Source organism: Centroberyx gerrardi, chromosome 11 (genome assembly GCF_048128805.1).
Source record: "Centroberyx gerrardi isolate f3 chromosome 11, fCenGer3.hap1.cur.20231027, whole genome shotgun sequence".
Lineage (NCBI taxonomy): Eukaryota > Metazoa > Chordata > Actinopteri > Beryciformes > Berycidae > Centroberyx > Centroberyx gerrardi.
Genome location: NC_136007.1, coordinates 20,693,489 through 20,719,342, shown reverse-complemented (window position 1 = coordinate 20,719,342; position 25,854 = coordinate 20,693,489). Strand labels below are relative to the sequence as shown.

The 25,854-nt window shown below is 41.0% G+C and overlaps 1 protein-coding gene across 1 annotated transcript in view; it reads right to left on the bottom strand.

Moving 5' to 3' along the window:
• The window catches only part of LOC139925292 (connector enhancer of kinase suppressor of ras 2-like), a 31,999-nt gene extending 9,313 nt beyond the window's left edge, over nucleotides 1-22,686 (bottom strand). Inside the window, exons 1-11 of the mRNA XM_071916609.2 lie at nucleotides 22,623-22,686; nucleotides 17,472-17,635; nucleotides 14,546-14,748; nucleotides 11,659-11,764; nucleotides 10,617-10,658; nucleotides 10,403-10,522; nucleotides 8,306-8,365; nucleotides 8,075-8,143; nucleotides 2,801-2,947; nucleotides 821-954; nucleotides 185-387 (exon numbers count right to left, since the gene is read on the bottom strand). Coding sequence (XP_071772710.2) covers nucleotides 185-387; nucleotides 821-954; nucleotides 2,801-2,947; nucleotides 8,075-8,143; nucleotides 8,306-8,365; nucleotides 10,403-10,522; nucleotides 10,617-10,658; nucleotides 11,659-11,764; nucleotides 14,546-14,748; nucleotides 17,472-17,635; nucleotides 22,623-22,686 — 1,312 coding nt within the window. The remainder of the gene's footprint in view (nucleotides 1-184; nucleotides 388-820; nucleotides 955-2,800; nucleotides 2,948-8,074; nucleotides 8,144-8,305; nucleotides 8,366-10,402; nucleotides 10,523-10,616; nucleotides 10,659-11,658; nucleotides 11,765-14,545; nucleotides 14,749-17,471; nucleotides 17,636-22,622) is intronic.
• Nucleotides 22,687-25,854: the final 3,168 nt, after the last annotated feature.

Here is a 25,854-nt window from a genome sequence, read left to right as displayed (position 1 = left end):
AGGGGAACGTCGATATTACACAGCTCACCCACACACACACACACACCAAAGCGACTGCAGACATCTCAAAAACATCTCAGAGATACAAACGTCACATTCGCAAACCGCGTCGCTTTTGAACCCGCGGCTCTCACGCGGCGTTCGGAGCGGCGGGTTCTCAGACGGGGAGGGGGCGAGGTCTTACCGTAGGTGGGAGTGCTCCCCCTGCGCACCGGTGACACGCCGTGGTTCTGGTCGTACTCGTAACAGTACAGTATGGCATCCTCCTCCACCAGGGGGAAGCGCCGCCGACACTCCTGGTCCAGGTAGGCGTTAGGTGACTCAGAGCCCTTGGCGACTTGGACGTCCGACTGGGGATCGTCGGCCGGCAGGTTGCCCTTGTCATCTCTGTGGTGAAGAAAGCAGAAAGGCATTTTATGTCAGTGGAGATTCTGAACCGATACACACGACACAAAAAACAGCAAGCAAGGTGATCGTGTTAAGTGAAGACTCTCCAACATGCCAACTTTTCAGGAACTAAGAAAAACAGCCTTGCTTTTAGCTTTGATCACCATGAGTTTCTGAGTTTATCCAATGGGCTTTGAAAGGGTTTCATAAGCCAAAGAGGCCGGAGAATTTCTCTCAACCCATAGAAGAACATGTAATCCTTCAACTGAAGTGAAAACATGAAAATCACCAAAATTGGAATTATGAGGTTTTCACACGACAACAGTGATATTCTCCTATATTTCAGAGAGCAGCATTTTCATCAAAGCATGTATTTTGTGTGTGTATGTGTGTGTGTATGTGTGTGTGTGTGCGTGTGTGTGTGTGTGTTCACCTGGGGGTGTAGGGTTCTGCTGGCGGAGGGGGGATGTAGAGGTCCTGCAGGGCGCAGCTATCCCTCCTAGATGGAGTGCTTAGAGTGCTAGTGGGTGTGGCAACACTACTGCTGGGGCTCTGAGGGAAGATTGGCTGTGTGTGTGTGTGTATGTGTGTTAGAGAGACAGAGAGAGAGAGAGAGAGAGAGAGAGAGAGAGAGAGAGAGAGAGAAATGGTTGAGTGGATTGGCACACTGAAAATGTTGAATTCACAGTCCTATCAGTTAGTTAGGAGACGGTTCAGACTGTGCAGCTGAGCGTCTCTACCATGAAATGAGCAATGCGCTGTACGTTTAAGATGTTCCAATTCTAACTGGTGCGCGAGGCGGGTTGGTGTGCAGTTTAGTCATCCCTCCCATTCAGGTCAAGGAAAATCTGGTCATAGCCTACATAGTCTATTAGTTTAAATGCTCTACATGCAAATAGGTCACTTTTGTTTCTCCTGTATTTATGATATCTATATTATGGCATCTTTTTTAAATCGTATATATTGTATTATATATAAATCTTATATAATGAACTGTAGCCTTCTTGTCACATTTATTATAGCAAAATTGCTTACTTAAGTTGAACACTGCAAGAGGTGTAATCCTATCACAAGATGCCTATTTTCTAATGATAAATCATGGGCTATGATAGATTTATCCAAAAACTAGGGAAAAAAACTCTGCAGAATATATTAAACAAAGAAGAATGGAAATCCTTTCTACAATAGAAGAGCAATTCACCACTGTTCAAACTATGCTAATACGTTGCATAACTAGCAGCTGACTAATATCAGAGAGGCATTATCGGAAGATGTGCTCCATCATAAAACCATGATGCGTGCCAGACTTGCTGCAGGACTTCCAATGCACAAGTCCAACGTTCTTTTCAGTAACTTAACAGGCTACCATGACATCCTTAATTTGTCCTTAATTCACTTGTCACATTATGGAACAAAAAGTTTCTTCTTTTGTTCTTTTCTCTCCTTAAAATGCCAGGAGGAGAACAAATTAGTTTCAGGTAGAAAAGAGGAATGTGAAGGTGTGATGCTGTGGTGGAGAGGATGAGGATGGAGAAGCAGAGAGGGGGAGAGGGAAGAGGAAGGGGTGAGGAGGCGGAGTCGTGTTGTGCTTCAACGGGGAGGGAGAAACATTTTCTCTGGCAGGGGACTCAGAGAAGTTAATACACACCCTTCTCATTCCCACCCAGTCCAGCTCAGGCACACCATCCTAATAATATAATTGCCTAAGGCCAAAATATGTACACAAGACAGATAGAGTAAATCACTGCGCTCCCTTTTGTGGTGCAGGGATCTAGTCTCCTTTATGTTCCAAGTCCATAGAAAAAAACAAAACTCCTGCGCACACAGGATCACATCTGCATTAATTTACTTTGAACAATGTCAACAAAAATAAACAACATTAAACAAGCATCATCCCTCTAACTTTTGTAAAAACCGGACCAGTGATGTAGCAGTTATGGCCTTTCAAATTTAGAAATGTTGACCTTTAATAGCGAGAAGAGGTGATCCTATGTTTGCAGGAATTTACTTTTTCTATGAGCTCAAAATATGTAAAAATACAATACAATAACTATCCTGAAAACACTCATTTCCATAATCATTCTCACATACGCATCACATTAGGCAGGCTCACATTTCATGTGTTTACTCACCTGACAAACACAATCATACAGTTCTGGTATATATATAGCTCTCTTCACTTTGTATTCATTCTATTCTGCTTTTATCTTGGCCATTTACCGGCTGATTTTTGATGTTAGGAATCTGTGCTGTCTTATTTTTAATGTGAGTAGGGACAGAAGCGCGGACGTGTACACACACACACACACACATAATAGTGTGCATGCGTACACATACACACACACAAACATGCACGCACACGCACACGGACAAGCATATCCAAGAGTGCGGAGGATGGAAGCAGTAGTCATACTTGCAGAGCCAAGGGCTTCCATCTCATGTTCTTCAGAAGAGCCGGAGTCGAGGTGAGCGTGCTCTGTGGGCGCTTCTTCAGCGTCAGAGTGACACCTGCAGGGTCCCCACGCAACGAATTCACCAGGTTCTTCAACTGCCAGCCCACCTACCACAGAGCAGCATGACAGAGTTATGGGCTTCCTCAATATACAGGCATGTAGATGTTCTTGATTCACACTAACAATTTAATGTATTAATCTGTGACATTTTCATATAAATAAATGTCCATTTTGCTACTCTATCATCGATTGATATAACACAATAGTGATTCAACCTATAGCCAGTTCATAAAAGCTTTTACATTTGCTGTTCTAAACAGCATAAAAAAAAATCCTCTATGCACAGGATGTGATGCATTTAATGTTTTCCATTTGTTTGGAATAAACAGAAAAAGAATTGGGTAGTTAGCATGAGCAGAGATCTTTGGCTGATCAGACAAAGAAAAGAGCCTGACCTACAGAAATTAAACTCAGAGGAAAAAGACGTCACTGTACTGGACACACTGTTTATGATTGAGAAGTGATCTCTAGGAAGTACAGTGCAGAAACACCACAGCCATGACCGCTTGGCACTAAAGATGTTGCCAAAATAAATTAGGACCTCAAAGATTAACCAATTTAAGTTCTTTTTGGATACACAATTCATAATAATTACAAGGCAACAGTAAACAGTAAACATGTCGTCCCCCTTCTGAACCAATCACTAATAAATATGTCACCACAAATATATGTATAAGTGTGGCACGGCCCTTGGGCTAATCAGTGAAAATGGTGAAACAGTGGTTAGATGCCTCGTTCCCCCAGGTTTCAGCAAAATCTAGTCAGTGGTGCCTGAGATATCACACGGGACAAACAGATGGACAGAGGAACAAGCGAATGCCCCCTTCCCATCTCATTTCTACTTTCTCTATAATTTTACTGATCACTACCAAAGCTATCCAAATGGTGAATAATAAATAAATAAAAATAATTTGGCTGTCTGCAGTGAAAGTCAAATGATTGACAGCATTAGCAATGTCTGCCTCATATGAAGATATCATGTTGTGAGCCAGACAATCTGAGAAGTTGATCACAGCAGCCACACTGTCTGTTAGCTGGCTCAGAACGAGGTGGGACTGAAACAAACTCTTCTAGTCCATCAACTTTGCAGCTACGGGAGAAACGCCATGTTGGTTGTGTCAATACATTCACAGCATTTGTTACAGAAGAAGGGAGAGCAAGAAATGCATTAAAAAAAGAAAACGATTGCCCAGAATCTCCTTACCCTAGACAGCAAGAGGATTTGACTCATAAATTCGCACAATCTGCTCTAGTCTGCATTAACTACAAGCTCGGCAAGAGCTACAAGCTGGTCACTAACGGCCAACAACCTAAGCATAGTTTATTTCAATTTAGCTACGCAATTTTTTTCATCTTACAATTTGGAGCAATTTTCATAAGAGAAGCCAGCTTGTGCATACATCCAGCGCATTAAGTGGTTTGAAAATTTAGTATGATGGCATTTAGTAAGAAGGCAGCAATGTGGCAGGGAAAGGGAGTATGGACGTGTCTCGTGCTGTGAGCAACGTGCAAGATTGTCTCGCTCACGAGGGCAGATAATAGCCAGTAGTCCTCCACTTAAACCCAACAGAAACACACAAATATCCCTGCCAATTGCATTAAAATGAAATAAGCAAACAAGCCAAAGATAAACCTACATTATCTATCAAAAGATTAGAAAGTTAGAGGCATTGTAGAAAACACATTCTGGCAACTTATTTCCAGTTTAAATAGACCCCCATCCTAAATTAAAATAATTCATCTTCTCACATCATTCCTGAGCAGTGCCGTAGGCCAGCTATATTGTATTCACTAAAGAACAAATATCTCTACGAGCAGTTGACTTTTTGCAAGGCTAAAATAAAAAAATCTTTTATGAAGCCTGCATTCTAGGCTATTACATCCAGGCATCAGCAAATTGCCTAAAGCCAACCAATTTCTTAAAATTGAGGTTAAGTGCTTTTTAAAAGGGGTTACGTGAGATGTATTGAAAACCCACACACTTTCTGACAACAAAACCTTGGCCAACAGTGGGGCAGGCGCTGCAAATGGCTGATTTCAATATTTTGGATGTACAACAAAAAATATGTTAACAAGTCTTAATACAAATAAATGTGGCTCATCTGAAGATGTGCATTACTTAAATCTGACAACTCGTCTAGTTGTCTCCTGCCTCAACTCCTGAATCTGCTTTTTGTCTTGTTAAACTTTTGACTAGACTGACTCAAATATTGTTGGAATTGCCTCTTCAAACTAAAAACCTTTTTTATTTTCGGGCAGTTTTCCTTTCACACGAGAGAGAGAGACCTCTTGATTCAAATTCAATTTGGGCTGTTGTTCAGCATTTTGTACAAGGTGCTGTTGTAGTCATTATTGTAATAATCTGTGTGCGCCCTGATGGTGCGCCCAGCACAGCCTGCAGCCTCCACCTACTGATGGCTCATGCTGATGCCCTAATGATTACCTCCAAGTTGAATGCAAAGTTGAGTGCCAAGGGGCAGATTGTGCACCTCGCATGATATCGATCTCCAGGCGCTGTCAAGTTGTGGTAAGCTCTGGTGTTGTGTGTTGTGAATAGTTAAGACGCCTGTAAGTAGGCTTTAACCCAATTTTGATGATGTTTGGCACAAAATACAATCCTGCCCACAGAAACACTGTCTGCTGCTGAACCAAATATGCCAGATCCAGTTTATGGAGAAATATCCTCTCGTGCTCGGCTGACCCGACTGGATTCCAGTTCATCTTGTGTTTTCCAAGCAGCCTGAGAAACCAGGTATTCTTTGAGCACTGACCTAGCAATCAGTTGGTACCTTTCTAAGTAATTTGTCACCCTGACAGCTACTACACAGAAAGTCTTGACACAGAAAGTGCATTAAGGAGGCAGATAGGCTGAAGCAGACTCACTTTTAGAATCGAAGCCCCTGCTGTATTGCAGGATTTAAAGATTGTTTTGCTTTGCCAAGATTGTTTTGCCAAAATAAATCCCTGTGCATATCTGTGCGTGTTGGTTTAAAGTGGTTTTAGAGCCCCCGATGTGTTGCTTTTAGACATCTACTCTTCTCCCTTGGTGAAGATAGATTTGGTTTAAATGGCTCCTTATAAAACATTGTCTTGTTGGTTCCTTCTATTTATTTTTTCCCTTAAGATTCTCTGTTCTCTTCAGTGTTATCAGATGGTTGTTAAAGTCTCGTTGTGCTACACTGGTGCCCTTTCCTTGTTTGTCTGAAGCCTTTCCCATCTATTGGGCATTCCTGCACCACAAGTTCAATTTGTCATTGTTGCCTGGAGTTATTTAGTTCTGATATGCTGCCTCTTTTTTTTTTACAGCTTTCGAATCTTTGTGTTCCATAGTACCAAATTATCCCCAATTTCTTTAGCTTTTTCTTTATGTATTTTTAGTAACATTTTCAAAGTCAATCACACTGCAGTTTTTTTTTTATTTTTTTTTTTACCACAGATCATTCTTTTTTAATTTCCTCTGCTTGATGGACCTCTCTTCCCTCAGCAGCCAGAACTTCTATGTTTATGTCTGCCTCCTGATGGAAAGGGATGCTGAAATCCTGTGAACTTTGGTCTGTGTCCTACTGCTGGACTCCACCCAACTGCCTTTTGAAGAATTATAGATCAATCGTAGGTCCCTGATCTCTTTCAATCAAGCACCTCTTCTTTTCAGGCCTGGAGCTTTCTTTCTTTCCCTGCACTACGGGTGTGTTACCATGATATCTGCTGCTGCTGCAAGGATTTCTGGGCCTCCTGACAAGATGTGACGCTGACCCTCCATCCCGATGCATCTAACATAGTACAGTATCACCTTGTTTCTCTGAGGAGGCCCTTCTAGCTTGGGGCCCCCTGATAGTTTTCCTCCTTTTCCCCCCACTAGCGGTGCCACCATCAATTTGTTCTTACATGAACCGCACTGAATTGAATTAATTATTAGTATTTTTGTATAAATGAAGCAAAGCCTGTGAAGCTAGTTCAGGCAGACAACTTGAGCGGCGCTGCAGCTCCGGATCAGCTGATGTGTCAGCTGAGCTTGAGTATTGCCATCACCAATTGGGCCACCAATCTGTGAGCTCCATTTCTGTATCTTTCCCCATGGGGCGGCTGCATTTGAATTCTCCCTGCTCTCGCTTTTGGCTGGCTTTAAATTACGCTTCACAGGAAGCACGAAACAGAGCCTTGACGCCAAAATGATATCAGTATTTACATTTATTCTCTATAAAGATGTTCATATTCAATACGTGAGTTGTCTGACTGAAATGAACTTGACTTCGGCAGTGTCATCATCGCACCTCTTTCTGTTGTGCATGCAAGTAGCTATTATTTTGGAGGAATGGTGCTATATTTAAATTGTGCATCAAAGGGAATTTTTTTGTCTTCACCTCCTCTGAAGTTAGCATGCCATGTACACTGCAGCCACAGGCAGTTTGTATGTGCCTTGGCAATGATCAAAATCAGCCCCTACTCACAGACACCACACTGCATATGGTGAAAAAACATGTTCATACCCTGCTAAGGGCCCTAACGGGTAGGTACCTACTGCTTGATTGGAATGTGGCCTACAGGTCTGCGTCCCAGCTTGGACAAAAGGTTACTAACTATGTTTTAGTTATTGAGCCAAATACAGGCGATAAACCAAAAGGAATTCCTACAGTTACAATAGGATTCCCTGTTTCAAAGATCGCTTTTCAGCTAATTGCTTGTGACTATCCACTGTATACAAGCAGAAATGTACTGTACAGTCATACAATGTCAGGGGCGCTGGGGGCAGTTCTGGGCTAAAGGTTACAGAAGTGAGGGCAGGTTCGATGATTTGAATTGGCCATCTGGGAACATCTGGGCTGGAAAAGTAAACAGACTAACACATCCAATTCCTCAAAAACTACCGTCAAGGTGCGCTATAGCAAGGCACATAACCCAAAACAGGCCCAGTGGCGCTATACTCACTGGACAGTAGACAGACTGTGGTTGTACTGAGCAGCTCCCAGGTGTGAATGTGTCTGAATGAACTGAATCAATGTGAAGCAGGGTATTGCTGAAAAGGAGCATGTTTGCTCAACAAACCCTCCGAGGATGAATCCAGATTTAAAAACAATTGCATACAAGATAATTTGCAACTTCAGACAGACAAAATTAAATGCACACACACACAAATCAAGCCAAAGGGCAAATATGAGTTTAGCAGAGAGCCTCACCACTGTCTGATGATTGACCTGGATGACTTCATCGCCAGCATGGATTTTCTTACAGCGGTCAGCCAGGGACTGATGGATAGACAGAGGCAGAGTCATAAACACACTATAGCTGCTGCTGCTTCTGTTCACTGTCATTATAGAGATTTACTGTGATACAACCAACAGTGAATGATCAGTATGCCAAATATCTGCTAGTTCTGACAGAGCGTTCTAAAAAAGTCGAGTACTTACTCCCTCTGTAGTCCCAGTGATTACATGCAAACCATCATATGTTGATTTGATATACATGCCCTGTAGAAAGACAGTAGGAATACGAAGTCACATTTACATTTTAATGCTCACTCAAACACAAACACAGACAGACACAAACACAAGGCTCATTAAACACACTGCATCTCGCTTCAGCCGCACAGTCATTTGCACAAGAGACCAGGGTCAAACAGCATTTGTAAATCTTAGCATTTCTTCTTCAAGATGGGTAGGATCTTATATGGATTTATCTTCATTATTTTCCAGCACCAGTGAAAGACTTGGAGGTGCGTCTCACTCTTTTCCTATTGAGCTAGGATTTGCCTCATCAAACAATACAAAATGTTTAGATAATTACAGGGAAGCATTTTAAAATCAATTTGGTATACTTTCCTGCGTTTGACAATATACCTAACACAGTCTGAATTGCCCTGGCGAATGTGGTGAACCCCATGTGGTGAACCCCACCCTAATGCTCATCCAAGCAGACTGAAACAAACACAGAATTATTTGCCAATAATGTCTGACCCAGGTCTGTTGACAGAGAAGCTAAAACACAAAGCTTTCACTAAAAGAGGCCTAAAGTGCATTGCAAATAAACAGACATAGACACACACACGCAGACGCGCCAGCACACAGTCCACATGCGTACACACACACACACACACACACACGCACGCACAAACAGCATGCCAGTCTCCAAGATGAGTGTAAGAGGTTTATTTTTAGGCCACTTGGCCCAGTGTTCTGTACAGGTTTTATTGAACGGATGAGAGAACTTCCATGCCCCTACAAGCATTTCGGTGGGGGTGGGGCTCTTACTGTAGCCCCGAGCAGGACACTCATGTCTGAGTGTAGGTCAGTGCTAAGATGGAGGAGTCCAACAAAAGGCGGATGGTTATACAGTGGCAGGCAAAGTGTCTTCTCTGCCATTAATCATAGCCACTGTATCCCAAAAATAAGTATAAAGATAATCACTTGTTACATTGAAAAGATCTTTAGCTCTCTGTATCTTGCCCATTTCAGTAGTTATTTTCATGCTGTTTCATAAGTCGAGAGTTACAGGGAGAGTTACAAGACAGCGGCGCCAAGTTTTAATGTTGTCGCTCCATATTCTTACTACTTTGGATGTGAAATGACACATAGACTGAGGTTAAAGTGCCAACTGTCAGCTTTAATTTTATGGTATTTTCAGCCATAATGTGTGAAGAGTTTAAGAAGTACTTTTTGTACATGGTCTGCTGATTTCAGGGTGCCAAAAGGGGCGAGTCTATGTTGTTTGATGTTCAGTAGACATAGTTATGGGACGGTGGCAGCTGTCAAAGCTTTGTGCTGGAATTTCCTATTTTTTGCAGTGTGTATAAAACAAAACTGCTACAAGATAATTTGCACATGCTATGTATGACCCACACTGAAGCCAATACGCTGACATGTGTCAAAAGTCTTAAAAATGAATTAATTAAAGGACGACACTGACTTTTTGGGAGTTTGGCCCATTGGTCACCTTACCCAATATGTGATGACAGGATTGGCACCAAAATTATCTCTGTGTCTCAAGTAGCCTACATCTGTCCAGTGCGCATGCTAACACATATAGTATGTTTAGTAACTGTAGGTTATCCAAAGTATGAAAATAAACCTTTTAATAATCCAAATTGGTATTGGTTTTCATTCTATGGCCTGTAGATTCATAACTTCTGAAAACTAAATCTCAGTCTTCATCATAAGTCCATTACAAATCAACAGTGCAAAATTTACCTGTCTAGCTAACTTCACTCACTTTCTGTGTAAACAAAATAAGATATGCTCATAGTCTTGTGGGAAGAGAGATCTTCAGCCATTGAAAGTGCATTCTTTTGTTGAATATTTATTTACATTTTCTCACTTTTAAGATAAAGCTAATCGCCTACGATGACTCAGCATACTGTATGCTAAAGCGTTAGCATGCGCACCGGACAGAGCTATCTACTGGAGACACAGAGGTGATTTTGGTGCCAATCCTCTCATCACATATTGGGTAAGGTGACGAATGGGCCAAACTCCCAAAAAGTCTGTGTAGTCGTTGAGACATCATCTTACCAGTCCCTCAGTGGATTTGATGTTGGCTAGCTGCACCACCTCCAAATGGGCAGCCTGGGACACCATGGGATCCGAGGACAGAGAGATGATGTGGTCGCACACTCCAGACAGAGTCTTACACTAGGGAGGAGATATGACGTTAAATGGCATCTTTAAGAGTGAGAATTCGGGCTCCATTTACATTAGATGAAGTGGAATAAAGCGGGCGACTCACCACATGCAAGATTTTGTTTTCTGTCTCGTACACAGAGCAGTCCTGAAAGAAACATTTAGAGAGTGCTGTTACCTCAAGAGAATGTGTCAAAATGGAGTTATTATTGGCATTTCTTCTGTAGGTGGATATAAACACTGAGCAGCTTGGCACCTATAACCCCCAATACACCCACACATACATGCACAAACACAAAACAAATGAGTCACCAATGCAGAGGCCTGTCTCACTCTCTCCCCCTCTCTCTCTCTATCTCTATCTCTCTATCCATCTCTCTCTCTCTCTCTCTCTCTCTCTCTCTCTCTCTGCCTTCCACCCTCTCTCACTCCCACCTTTCATTTTTCCTACTTTTATTTTCCTCTGAACTCCACATAGACATTATCTCCCATGGTGCCCATCCAAAAACAAAAGCTATTAGACATTCCTCCTTTGACATCTGATTATTCACTGCTCTTCCCAGGCCGCACAGAGCTGACTGTCATACTTACATGACTGCGTGCGTCAAGGAACACACTGACAATGATATCTGATCTGCGTTATCAAGATCAATTGCCAGTAAAACATTTACACAACTGTCTTGCTGACTCATGCATGAGAAAATCACATTTTAGCAGTTAACATGATAAGCACAGAGCCTGGGTGTATTTGGCATACACTTTTTGTTAGTAAATCTTACATTTTTTCTTTTCATGCAATTCATGCAAAAAAAATGGGGGTGTATATCAGATGTTCAAGGTATTATGTGAAACGTTGCTTGCATATATTTCTTGATATCAAAGACTACACAAATCATAATTTGTAATCGAATTGAAAATGTTTTAATCATGTGCAGATATGTTTCTTAAACTATTAAAAAATAGTGAAGTAAATAGTGAAATTGAAAAGTAATGTATTTTTACATTTACATACTTAATATCAGCCTAATATTCTCTTGTAGGAAATTGGGTTACTGTAGTCTGGTACAGGTATTTATAATGGAACATTTCATTTGGAGTATTTGGTTAATAATAACTGGGTTTGAGCTGTGTTTTATTAAAATTTTTACCTGTTGTACGATTGTAGTGAGCTCAAGACACAGTTGGATCACATTGTTTCTTGTTATGGAGTAGTCTGCCACTGCGGCAAATGGAGACCTGAAAAAGAAGTAGCACCTGGAATGAACCATAAGATCATTCTTACTTTGAGCCTAATTCATTGGTAAATATATTGCATATGCAACACAAATTAGTTCAATATTCCCAAGTAGAAATTTTCTGATATGATGTTTCTGAGAAGCACTCTGGATACACAGTCTGGATATAAAAATGTTTTTGTTCTTTTAACAACTAATACCAGATATTGACTATTTTAATATGGTCCTCTATGCGTTATTGTTGCTACTGCTAGTGCTTTAACTTTGAAAAAGGACTTCTGTTGAAAAATATTATCCAGCTGTTCATGACAATGTCAAAAGAGCTTAGTGAAGCAGTTCGGGGGCCAAATTGTTCTCCTGAGTACTGAAAAACTATCCCAGCGCCAAATTGCAGCTGAATTGAAAGTTTCTAAGGGAGCAGTACAGCGCATGCTGGAGTGATTTTCACAAACCAAGTCATATTTATCCAAGGCAAGACCAGGCAGACCTAAAATGACCACACCATCTGAAGTCCAGTATATCACGCTAACATCTTCATGAGACAGAGCAGCATCTGCATCCAAGATGCAAGCCAAGTGAACAAAGAACGCCCTACTCCAGTTAGTAAAAGTACAGTCAAAAGACAATTTGCAAACTGCGGCCTTAATGGGAGAGTAGCAGTTTCCAAACAACTTCTCCGACGACAAAACAAGTCTGAACGTTAAGAATGGGCTAAGCAATACCACAATTTCACTGTTTTGACTGGAAGAAAGTCTTGTTTACAGATGAATCAAAGTTTGAACTTTACGGTTGCAATCAGAGAGCTTATGTGAGGAGACGACCGCATGAGAGCTTAATGCAACAGTGCATAAAACCCCCAGTCAAACATGGTGGTGGAAATATTTAGGTGTGGGGATGTTTCACCTATACCGGAGAATTGGTGACTTGCACAGGATCAACTACACATTGACCAAAGAGAAGTACCACTCTATTCTTCAGATGTATGCCATCCCTCAAGTTGTGTGTAACAGGATTCATTTTCCAGAAGGACAATGACCTTAAACGTGCACTGAAGCTATGCCAGGCCTATTTAAAGTCCACGGAAGAGCAAGGAGTGCTGACTTGGATGGCTGTCCCAGTCACCAGACCTCAACCCCATTGAACATCTTTGGGAACAATTGAAAAGGGAAAAGGTGAAACATACTGTAACATCACAACACACTCTCTAGGATGCTCTTAAAGAGTGCTGGAATAATGAGGATTCTCAAATTCTGCAAAAACTTGTAGAATCGATGCCAAACAGAGTGCAAGCTGTGATTTTTTTACTTATATTAGTGAAAAGAGTTCTTGGCAGCAGACTCAGACTTTTGCACCCCACTGTATATCATTTGCATATATCAAGCAAACAAATAATACTTATTATGAATAAATAAATGACACTTGAGTGCCTAATATACACATATAAAACAACAACTCCTTCGCCAAATATGGTAAAAGCCAATAATGGCTGACACTGAGCAAAGTACAGGTACTGTGTACCTCCAACTACATGCCTGTGCATACTGCTTAGGATACCAAATATGAGCACTGATAGCTGGTATACATTAGCCATGGTGCGTTACGTTGCCAACAAGAGGCTGGTATTTTAATAAAGATGTGCAAAAGTCTATTTTTGGGGGGCTGAATGACAAGTGACTAGTCAGTGTATACAATATACCAAAATTCAAAAAATAAATAAATAAATATAAACCACCAAAACAGCATTTTGAAGGTATTTTGTCATAGGAATAGGCAATATCAATTTAAAAGAATGCTATAAATGACATGGCAGAAACAAAGAGGTCAGCCTTTAGCGCCAAACCTGAAGGTGATAATGAAGTAACACATAATCATTATATAATCTTTAACATGAGCGTGTGCGAGCAGGCATGAAGCCTCTGACTTCAGATGCATTTCTCAAATCAATTTGTCAGTCTGAAAAATTGATATACAAATATATTTTAACTCTTTTATTTTACAAATGCCTAGTAATCAAATGTGTTCACACATACACACATGCTCACACACTCTGGCAGAGAAAACCAAGGGGGGATAGAGAGAAGCTCGGTGCCTTTATGGCCACACTCTCAAAAACAACTTATATAAAGCTTTTGCTCATCTTGTCTTTGTCAGCTGATTGGTCATGGGAATTACATAAGAAAACAAACATATTGGTGTTCATGTGGTAAAAAAACAAAACACACTGCAGTTTCCAGAACACTATACACTAACCATTGCATCATGCCATATAACCATGAGACTGCTTCATCCTATTCAACATTGTGTTTCCACTATATTCATTCTGCAGTGGTGCAGCACAACAACAGGTAAATTGCAACCTATGTGAGACGAATGTGAAATTGAAAAACTACAATATATTTAGCCAAGTTTCTCCAAAACACAAGTTAATATTTTGGACAGACAGAAGGCTGAGTGCTACTTCGCTTCTGATATTAAAGACTGTGGGGTTAGAGTTCATATTTGGCTTAAATTAGAATTAGCACCATCATCATAATAAAGTATCCACATTAGACTAATTTTAGTGCTAAAACGTGCCCAAGGACCAAAACTGCACCCAAACTAGGGAGAGATGCAAAATTAAAGCCAAAATTACCCTTCCCACTGCTGCTGCAGAAACTAATGGGGAAACGCTATCTTTGTGCATGTATGCATGAATGCACGTGTGGATGTGTATTTATGCATATTTCAATGTGCTCACACACAACATATGTCATTTAACATGTGTGTATGTGTTATGCATGCAACTCTTTGCAAATCTCACCTATCTAACCACGCCAGAAGGCTTTTGGCGGCAGCGATGAGATCCACCACGGAGGTAAGGAAGTCGTTGGGCAGCTTGCGGGTGGCACGGCCGTCGTAATGCCCGCTGCGACGCCTCCCTGTGATGAAGTTCTGCAGGTTCTTGGCAGACGCATGGAGCTTGTGAGACAGCGTCTTCAGGTTCTCCGTCTCCAGCCCATAATTCTAAAGGAGAGAGGAAACTAAGTTTGCTTTGTTTGGCCAGTTTTTCATTGTTTGCTTTAATTACACAGCGTTCCAAGAATTTCACCAACATGAAGACTGAAATGCTTTTTTTTTGTCGCCACGCTGAATAATACCTTGGAGATTATTTGGCTTGTAAATAAAAAGACAGAAACAGTGAAAGGAGCTCGCAGGGGGGCCAGTCCACCTTGTTGTGCTACTGAAGATCCTGCTCATATGACAAACATGTGAGGAAGAAAACCACTGACCCGTCCGCCCAGCCCCGCTCCCCTCCAGCTGTCACTTTGCATGTCTGGGGAAAGCGGAACGCTCGCTACCCACAATGCCACACTGCACGTGCAGGCCTGTGGGCGTCTGTCATGTCAGAGTTTCTTGGGAGGGGGTTGCGCGGCAGGAGGGGGAGTAATCATATTTAATACAGCAGTGCCTGAGAGACTTAAAACCAAATCCCAGTTACATAAGGGGCTTTGGGGCTGAAGCAGGGCCCCCCGTGCCGCGGTGCAGGATGAGAGGGCTTTAGATCCAGATAACATCTGCGACCTCGGTCCGCTAATTCTCAGTCCAATCTCTCTTGGTCTCTTAGGCTAAAACACATCCTTCTCCCTCTCGACTCCACCTTCCCCTCTTCATCACTAATGTTCACTTATTTTCACCCATCACCCGCTGCTCCTGTTATGTTTTCTCTGTCCGCATCACAGCTGAAAGCATCTCTGAAGACGGTGTATTTGTGTGAGACAGCAGCAGATTGGTGATTAATCCTGAGCATTATCAAAGATCATCGATGTTTATTTTCTTGCTGCATCTAAAATCAGTTATAGGGAGTGACTGTCCCTTCAGCACGCAGATAAAAATAGGGATCCGAAAAGGAGGGCAATTACCTCATCTAAGAAATCACCAGGGTGCCACAGATGGACAACAACCAACACTAAGAAAAATAACTAATATTCCTAAAATAAGAAAGGGAGCGTTAAATTAGAGTATAAGTGAAATTAGAGTAGAAATGCTGAATGCTGTAGGACTATAGCAGAAATTCCCTACTGGCCCCATGTAATTAGACTGAGAACTCAACTGATAACTTCTACTATCTCAAATGACATCTTAAGTGTGTCTGAAAGTTTTGCGAACATGACCCAGAACCTGTGTTGGCCCACCTAACATGGTGTTTATGTAAATTAGGGACCCTGGAAAAAAAGCATTTGAGAAGAAATGTTTTATGCAATAAGATACTGGTAGATCAAAGTGTAGCTTTGTACAAGGGATTGGATGATGTACAGTATGAATATTGTAACACATACATAAATACATATCCAAATACCTAAAAAACAAGTGAATAACTAACAAAGAAATCTAAACAAACCATAAGCAAGCAAATAATTACTTAAATACGTAAATGAATGAATAAAAACTACACAGATGAATAATTAGAAAATCAACAGTTTTTAAGAGTTTGATTACGACCAGTTGCAAACAAAACGGTTTGATTATACTGCAGATTTCCTGGGGAAAAAAAAAGCTTTTACAAAAAGTTCAGCGTTTGGAAAAAATCGTCTAAAGACAAAGTTGGAGTGATTTGTATAAATGAATTGAATACATTTTTTAACCTCACTCCTATGGGAGAAAAATATACTATTCTTTGGCAGATTCAGGTGCTTTTGAATGAGTTCAGTCAGTGCTACAGCTTTCTATCAGGACTTGTGGGTTCAAGACTGGGAAGAGACTCGCACAGAGAGGAAGATACAGTCCTTGCTAGTATGAATGCAGCCTGTTGACCTGGATCACAAGGCACCGCAGCTCGCTAGCCGGGGTTGCTGTAGTGGCATGTGCAGTGAGTATAGGGGCTGAGCGTAACAAGACGAATAAATATGCTTTCACTGCTCTCATATGCATTAACCCAATCAGCAGAACAGCAGTCTATCATGCTGACACACACAAAACCTGTGGGTTTAAGAGTGGAGAAATCACCCCAAGAAGAGGCTATAATCCATGTCAACATAAATGACAGTTGTAAGATTTGCCTGTAGAGAATATTTCGATTAGACTATTAACTGTGGTAGATTCACTCTGATTTAGGAAAATGGCAGCCTAAAGCATTTTCTTCCTCTGTGGTGAAGGTCAAATGGTCAAAATGCAAGTCCTTGTATAATATAATATTTGCAGGAATGTTCAATCACTAATTCTTGGAATGGCTGTCTCACCGATTAAGCAATGAGTCGTCTATTGCCTCCAGGAACAAGCTGAGACATTAACTATCACTTATAAAAATGAAAAAGGAAACTTATGAAGCCATCAGTGGCTACTGGATGAGACTGTTTGTGCGGATGCCGCTCGATCTCTGAATAATTCCCTGCATAGTTCCCTGATAAATTAACAGGCTTCACGGATGATAAACGGATACTTAAGATAATTTGTTCAGCATATCGTCGCTGTCGGGTGAAAACCTCGTATCTCCAGAATGTCAGCTTTTCAGGAATTAAGAAAAACACTCTTGTTTGTAGCTTGATGACAAAGCATTTTTTACATTATCCAGTGGGGTTTGAATGGGTTTCATAAGTCCAAGAGGTCAGAGATTTTTCTCAACCCATAGAGGAGCATGTGATTCTTCAGCTGAAGTGAAAACATGAGTCACCAAGGTTTTCAGTGATATGTGACACTTTAAAGGGTTACTGCAGTGTAGTTGGACAACATTGTAGGAAGCTTGGACTGACCAGAGCACAGAGCAAGTCCACAGCCTCCAGTATGAGCTCCTGATGGCCGATTCTGGACACTCCCAGGTCCTCCAGCTCCTGGTGGGTGATACGAAGCAGCTGGTCCCCCCCCACCTTCTCCCTCTCGAAGGTCTTGATGTACTGCTGCAGGCAGTCATCCAGACCTGGGGGAGCAGCACAGGACAACAGGAATACTCTCAGTGTGGATCCATAAGAGAGAGATTTAGTTTGCTTCATCATCTGTATCAATCTGATCTGACAGTCATGATCTGCTCGGTGCATTTTCAGCCTTAAACAGCAGTCTACAGCTGTGTTCACCTTGTGTTAAATCTTTCACTCCTGCAGCAGGTGTGATGTCTTTTGTTAGAGCATCAGATGAAGTGCAGCAGACTAGGACCAACTCTGACTGATTCGCTGTCTCTGACAGTCTGAAACATCTGTTCTCATCTTAACAGCTGGGTGTTAAAACTGGAAACTGGGTGTAGGGCTCTAAGAAATCTGGGAGGGTCAAAAACTTTACTCAAAAATGCCTACAGTCATATTATTATTATTATTATTGATATTATTATTAAAGTAAAAAATAATGGGACACATATCAACTCAGCTTCCTACAGACCGGCCCACTCCCCTAACACCTTACAATTATGTTTAAATTGTCAGTACATATTTATGTTACAGATAACTAAAATAGCAAATACTTTTACTTACTTTTTTCCCTATATTACAAATACTTACTAATTTTGCTCCTTAAATACTGCCATCTGTTTTGGATTCTAAATTTCTGTATCAGTGCGTGCCAGTGTCTTATTGCTAAACTTTTGTGGAGAACAACTTTGATAGCAAGTATGCACACTAATTAAGGGCAAAAATATTTCTAATTGAAACAATTCGATAAATAGAGTTGATTGAATGTAGTCTAAGTGTGTAATCAGTGTCTTTGGCAGTGTTGTGCAGTACATTATAATGCAATTTGCTTTGGACCATGAAAGGATCTGGTTTTGAGGTTTGGAGTTTTCAGTTCCAGTAAAATCTATACTAGTTGGGTTAAAATAAGAAATAAACAAACACAACTTTGCAGGTATCATAGCTGAATGTCACTAGACAATGTCCTCCATGCCTGCTCTGGTTATCCTTGGCCACTTCTTAAAACAAATCCTACAGTTGCCCCTAGATATATATAGAGCAGTGTTGGTGTGTGGAAAGCGGAGTCCTTGTTAAGCATTCCCTGTACACTCTTTCTAAGTTAGTCTGCTTCCAGCTTCTCTCTCTCCCTCCCTCTCTCTCATCCACAACTCTTTACTGATCTCTTCCTTTCATCACTGTCCCACAGAAAAAAGGAGTGTGGATCAATCGTATACATGTGATCCAGTCTCAGTGTTTTCCTCTGCCTAAACCTAACCAAGCATTCACCTCAAGTTCAGCTGGCAGCTAAATGATGGAGAGGAAACATGGGTGGGAGTTTCATGGTTTTGCATAAAATTTAAAGGCTTAACTAATCAGCCTCTTTACCAAGTTAATTGAGACTCATTATGTCAGTGAAGTATTCCCATGTTGCCATAGAAACCATGAAGCAGGGTTTTGGCAGGGATTCTCCCCGACTGCAGGACAAAACAAACAAATAAGAGAAGAGAAGAGAGGACATGGTGCTTTCGAAAAAAGTGAATAGCTGGTAGCATGAACGATCTAGCCAACATAGCTATCTGCTCATTTAAATGGGAATATTTCTCAATTAAAGAACTCTCCTACGTTTGGAACTGTGTAATAAATATTTAGGAATATGAACAACTCGTACAAAGCCAGAGAGCTCTATTTTTTTGCCTTTTTACTTATTTAAGTGCCATTGTAAAGCACTTGCTGTATAAATAAAGGTTAGTATAATGGTTATCATAAAATTCAGAGAACCAAGAGAACCACTATGATTTCACAAAGAGCCAAGACTCTTTATGAAATCATCAATCTGTAGTTGATCTATTGACAATGTATTCTAGAATGGTAGTTCTTTAAATTTTCAGATCCTAATGAACTTTATATTACAGTAGTATATAAAAGTCCTGCACCAGATAAAGTACTTCATCCTGCAGTGCTGTCGCAGTTCATTTCTCAGTCTTATCTAACTGAGCTCCATGGGAGAAAGTAGTTAATGCTCACCTATAAAAAGTGAGCTATCCTGTGGTATTGGGACAACATACAGTATATGAACGCTAAAGTCTAGTGGTGTTCCCCTTTAACACTGAGGCACCATATCATGTTCCATACTAACACTTTTCCTCTTTTGATTGAAATATTGTCTAATTGACAGCTGTCCTAGATAGATTACAGCCCCCTTACTACACGGACTGAACTAAGTGATCTCTCCTACATCAATTCCCCTGTCCATTCCGTGTATGGGTCAGATTACCAGGCACACTAAAGACAAATTAAAAGCATAGAGCTGACACATCCTGATCTCCATTCTAGATAATCCACTGGTAGCTCAGAATGTGGTGTGAGAGAAATACATTTAGGGCTGTAAACACTCTTGTATTGGCTTTTTTGTTCATCTCACTTCTCATTGATCACTGTCAAGAAAGAATGTGTGTGTGTTTGTGAGAAAGAGAGAATGATGAGTGACTGAGTGAGAAAGACTGAAAGAAACATAACTCATATAAAGCACAAAGATAAAAAATTATGTATTTCACAAAACATGAATTATGTGCATGCACACTGCCAGGCACAACACGTCATTATGCAAAGCGTGTGTTAATTTTTTGCCTTAAATGTCTCCGAGTGCCTCAAAACATATAATATATAAAAACAATACTCAGAATATCGCAGATCGCTTACATGTATTTACAAATCTAAACTGCACTTGGTATGTCAAGCACAAACCGTCAGTCAAAGACGGGATTCTTTTCCGTTTCGTAATGCAAATCTCTCCTTTGAAGGGGCTTTGTCACAGCTGGGAATAGAGTGTCTTGGTTACACAAAACACCAAGGGGGATGGAGAGTGGGATTGTGGGAAGGTCACAGGGTGCCCCTGTTTGGCCTCCAGTGACATCACTGAGCTGTATGCTAATAATGGAACCTGTGAATACTAATGACAAAATGCTGCCAGTCCTCGGGAACTAAGAGTGGATGTGAGACAAGATTAAAAAACCTCTCCGTTTCCTCTCTCTCTCTGTCTCTCAGTGCCTCTCTGTCCCTCACTTTAAATTACCATTACTGGACTCTGGGCACAAGAATTGTCTCTGCTCCACTTGCTCAGATGTGGGCCACTAAAGAGCCCTCTCTCATATCCAATCTCCGCTTCTCATTCTCTGCATCTCTCACTCATGCGACCCCCCCTCATCCACATCATCTTAGATCTCATGTTAACTGTTGTGTTAATACTGTCTCTCTCTTTCTCATGTCCTTTCTTATGTCCTACTGTGCCTGTGCCTCCTTTGTGTGTCTCGAATCCTCCAGCTACACTTAACGTTTGTCTCTTAACTCAGCTGGCATGCTCACAAGATTACACAGTAAAAAAGACACTGTGGGATTCAGGCACACACCTTGTAATACACAACTCCTACTGACTGACGTCTGATCCGTGCATTCATAATACATCTGAGCCAGCAGAAAAAGGTCTACAAGTTTAGAATGTATGCATGTTCTGAGGCAGCAAAGATGTAAGTATGAATATGTTTCATGTGGAGCATCTCTGAAAGGCTGTGAACTGTCACATAAGCACGTCGCTCTGCAAAAACAGCACACAGTACTGAAATAATTACGTTTACAGACAAATGCACACCCACGCACACACAGACTCAGTGTATGAATATTAATAATAAATGTATAACATCGCATCCTAACTTCACATTCTCATTATCTTTCATTACTTAGTTAAATCTTTCCTCTCATCATTGCTTTGTCGTCTTTGTTGCTTCACTGTTTTAAAATTGGAGCTACTGGTCACAAGTTCATATGAACTGACAGTTTTTGTTTTTGTTGGCCTGTAATGATGTTAGCCTTGTCAGTTTTTACATATTTGACTGTCTTCGCTGTCAGTACACTGTGATGGGAAGTAGTAATAACTTTATAATACCATTACCAACAGGCATAAATACAGATTTGCAGCAAAGCTATCTGTACCCTGCAAGTATCCAGGCTGTGTTGGCCATCTATAGATCTGAAAAGAAAGGACAATTTCCTAGATTTATCCATATTCATCCAACAGCCACACAGAGTTCATCTTTTCAGATGAATTTCCGTAGGCTACTGAATGTCCACAGGTGTCCAAAAAATACAGTTCAATTCAGTTGAAAAGAGCAGTAGACTCCTACAAAAAGGATACTCTCTGTGTTGAGAGTCAATGGAGCAAGTGCTTGATTACCAACTGGTCCCTATCTGTGCACGTGCATTTCAACTTAGGCTACTGGTCTGTTGTATGTTTCTTATATCTGAAGAGCTGTTCTGTCAGTAAGATCAGCAACACATAACACATCGTATGTCTGACAAAAGGTCTGCAGACACAAAGAACATATCCTCTTTAATAATATATTGGATGGTCTAGTATTACCTTTGTGTTTCAGTGCATTATCTAAGCATACATGATGCTCTATTAAGTCATTAAGTTCTCCTCGTCGTCTATGGATCAACATTTTGCACAGATATCAACTAGGCTACTGTAGCAGCGGCAATGTAGCCGAATGCTTAATTGAATATAATACAAAGCTTCACTGCTAACTTTCTAAATAGAGAGTTTGATCCCAGATTCACTGAAGGTTAATTATTTCTGTGTAATTACTGGATCTCCGCCAAGTGTTTTCCAATATTGCGAGGCGATCCCGTTGTAACAACAATAACCACGATAGACACAATAGAGGTTTTAAACCATTTCAGTCATTTGAAATTCCCAGGTTCAGGAGAATGTATTGGTCTGTAAGGGCACATGATTTACACACTGATATTGACTGAAAAATCGATTCAGTGACTTCAAGCGATTATTAATAGCCTTTACAAGCCACATGCCGATATATGAACGCGAAACGGAGGCTCAGCAGGTGTTTTGTCCTCTTTGCCATCGCAAGTGAACCTATGGTGAAACGTTTCATTTATTTCCGTGCAGTAGACGATTCATTGCAATAGCAGTTTGGTGATCTAAATTTCAGTTTCAATCATGCCACAGCCTACCTTTCATCCAGTCAACCACTTGACTGGAGCTCCACTTGCTCACAGGCTCCATGACCAGTGCCATGGTAGAAGTTTGTCTTGTTCACGCCTGACAAAAGAAAAACACCTCCCAACAAACCCACCCCCCCCCCCACCCCTTCAAAAAAAAAAAATCCAAGGCGCACCAAATTCTGCTATGTTGCGTGTGGGTGTTTACAAACAACGAGGTAGGTCCAAAAGGTCCAAAATGTCGCTTTGAGCAGCTTGAGTGTAGCCCGACAGACTTCTGCACATTCCTCTGCTGTTGGTTCGCTTGAAAGAGCTCTTTTATTTGTCATTCATGTCAGGCTCGGCGGCGGTGATGCTGGTAGGCTGCTGCTGCCCGACCCCCTTTTCAAATACATCTCAATACCATCCAGAGCAGGAGAACAACGCGCAGGCTTCCACATCACCCTGGTGTCTGGGAAGGTTTGCTTCGCTCTACACAATCCTCCCTCATACACAGACATGGAGTCATAGCCCTCACCGTGCTGTGTATTATGTATGAGGGGTGATTCATGCCGCAAAGAAGCAGGAGGAGCCAGAGGAGGGGGAGAAGGGTCTTAGTGGAAACTAGGGGCATGTTCACACTACACTGCTTTTTGGGGAGAAAATAAAAATATATGAATAGAAGTATTCATATATATTTAAATATTGTGAAAAAGCTGTTTGAGTGACAGCATTTTGTATCCATAACAATTTCAGACCCTCTGTTTAGCTGGTGATGATGTGCAGAATTGTATAGGCCTATGCATTGTAAAATAAACATTTACTTAGGTGAACAATTAGATACATTTATGTACATTTTGTTTGTCCATGGTAATGGAAGACTGCCAGGCTGGCTTTGGCGATGGCGACAGAGGAGGCTTCCAGCTGCACTGGTGGCTACGATGCCGCTGCAACCAGTGTGTTGCACCAGGCCAGGAGGGCTAGTGGAGGTGTCAGGGCTCAGGTCGCAGACTGAACGGCCCGGGCTCTTGTTAAAACAAAACCTAGCTCTTGAACAGCCACAGACTGGCAGACCGTAATGCCTTATCAGTGGTGAGAGTGATGCTCAAAAATGAAAAGAAAAAGAAAAGCAAGAGCAGGAGAAGTTAGCCAATTAGCTAAGCTGGATTTGTTGTTGTTGTTTTTTTTGCCAAGCTAAAGTACCAGCTTATAGAGAGGAAGATGATAGTGGTGGTGTGATGAAGACGAGGTGTCAGTGTTCATGCAGAAGGATGACAAATCACCAAGATTACTTTTTTGATGAGGATGTGATAGAAACCAATGTGAAAAGATACACTCTCAAGGTAGGGACACGAAAACTTGCTGCTGGCCCATTCCCAAGAGATATGACCCAAGGTAGTCTAATGGTCGTTTTTTCTGAAGCTATACTACAGCACTACTACACCACAAAGGCTGGCATGAAACTGAGTCCAGTCTGGGGAAATAACAGAGCATTCTTTTTATATGTGAATAAATGATTAAATATGATTTCCAATGTAAATAAATAGGAAGCCAAGCAGGGAATAGGAATAGCATAGCATCTTTTTCTCCCAAACTCCAAAATGGACAGTCAGAAAGAAAAAAAAAAGCTCTAGCCTATTTAATATTCTATTCATTGAAAGAGGAGACAAGAAAAGCAGGGGCACAAACGTATGTTCCCCTGCATATAGCCTAAGCATCCATTTTACTAGACTTTTCAACATCTGGTTTGTATTCACTGCTAGTGTGGATGGCAAAAATTAGGAAAATTGAATTTAGTCTCTGCAGACATGGTAGGTGGCAGTGCTGGCAGACTAAATCATTTTTCTCCCATTGAAAACAATGAACATCCAGTTTATCCTACTGCTACAATGTGAATGCAGCACAAGTCCCTATTAAAACCATTCAAAACACTGGCTATGTTGACAATGCTTCTCCTCCTCCTCCTCCTTCTCGGGGGCATTAATCAGCCCTCATACCTCCCGCCGTTTCCCTCCTCGCCTCCGTCTTTGTCGCTGCTCGCGCCTCCATCACACAAAGCGCAGTCTAGTGGAAACGACGGTCGCCAAAGAGACAAGGATGCTGACATGCGCTACGCTTTATTCTCATCTATTGAGAAACAGGGTCAACCATTATATTCATTGTCTTACAATACAAACCCGACAAGTGGTGTCACAGCAAATATTACTGCAATATTATAAGTCCCTATAGGAATATCATAGTGATATCATAGGAGATTAAAAAAGTAGCCTCCATAAGGCTCACTTTGTGTTCCTATAGGAATGTTATAGCACCTAACAAAAGAACAACTCTTTCATTCAATAGAAGAACTACAGGCTACCCTACAGCACATATAAATGCATAAAAGATGGAAAAACGGAATGGCAAAAGTAGCAGTTCATATTTGGGAATTTAAAATTTGGTGTTACAGCAAAAAGTAGGCCTGCATTTCTGGAGTTTATAGCCTACTGTGCCCTAACAGGGTTTGGGAGTTTGCCCTTGGTAGTAGCCTACTGTAGCCTAATATAACACTTGAGTGTTAATTGTCTGCAACAAACCTAGTGATTGTATTAAGTAGGCTAACTGTATGTAATTTCGTAGCTTTTAGATTTGTAGTTGGCTATAAATTTTTAGTGTGTCGTTTTTGCCAACTTGCTTGTTATTCGAAGATAAAGCACTGTAAACGTTTTGTAGATACAAGCTCAATTCAATTAAGTACAGTTTATACTCCCCACAGAGAGCAATTAAAGAGCACCATGTGACAAAAATGAAAAAAACGAGAAGAAAATTAAAAACACCAAGGCATTCCTAGCCAATATTTAGAGACAAACATTATTAAGAGAAAACAGGACAGAACAGGATTTGGCAGCTGTCTTGAAAAGCGTTGTGTTTTACTGAAGATGATAAAGTGCATGAAGGCACAGGGACAAGAATAAGTAGCCTGTGTGAAGCTACTAACTGATAAAGTGACTAGATTTACAGCTAAGGAAAGCAAGCAAATAAAATATTTAAATAAATAACAAAATGAAAGCCAACACAGCTCGAACCAGATACATGCTGTAATGCAAATTTTGTATTTTTGAGACGACAAAGCTTGAGGTCTTTCATACAATAATGAAAGCTTTGGACTATGATGAATCATATTGATATTGTTTAATAGACAGATAGATAGATCAGCCTGTAGCACTGCCATTAAATTAAGTGGCAAGATTGATATAGGCTAAGTGAAGATGACAAGAAAAAAAAA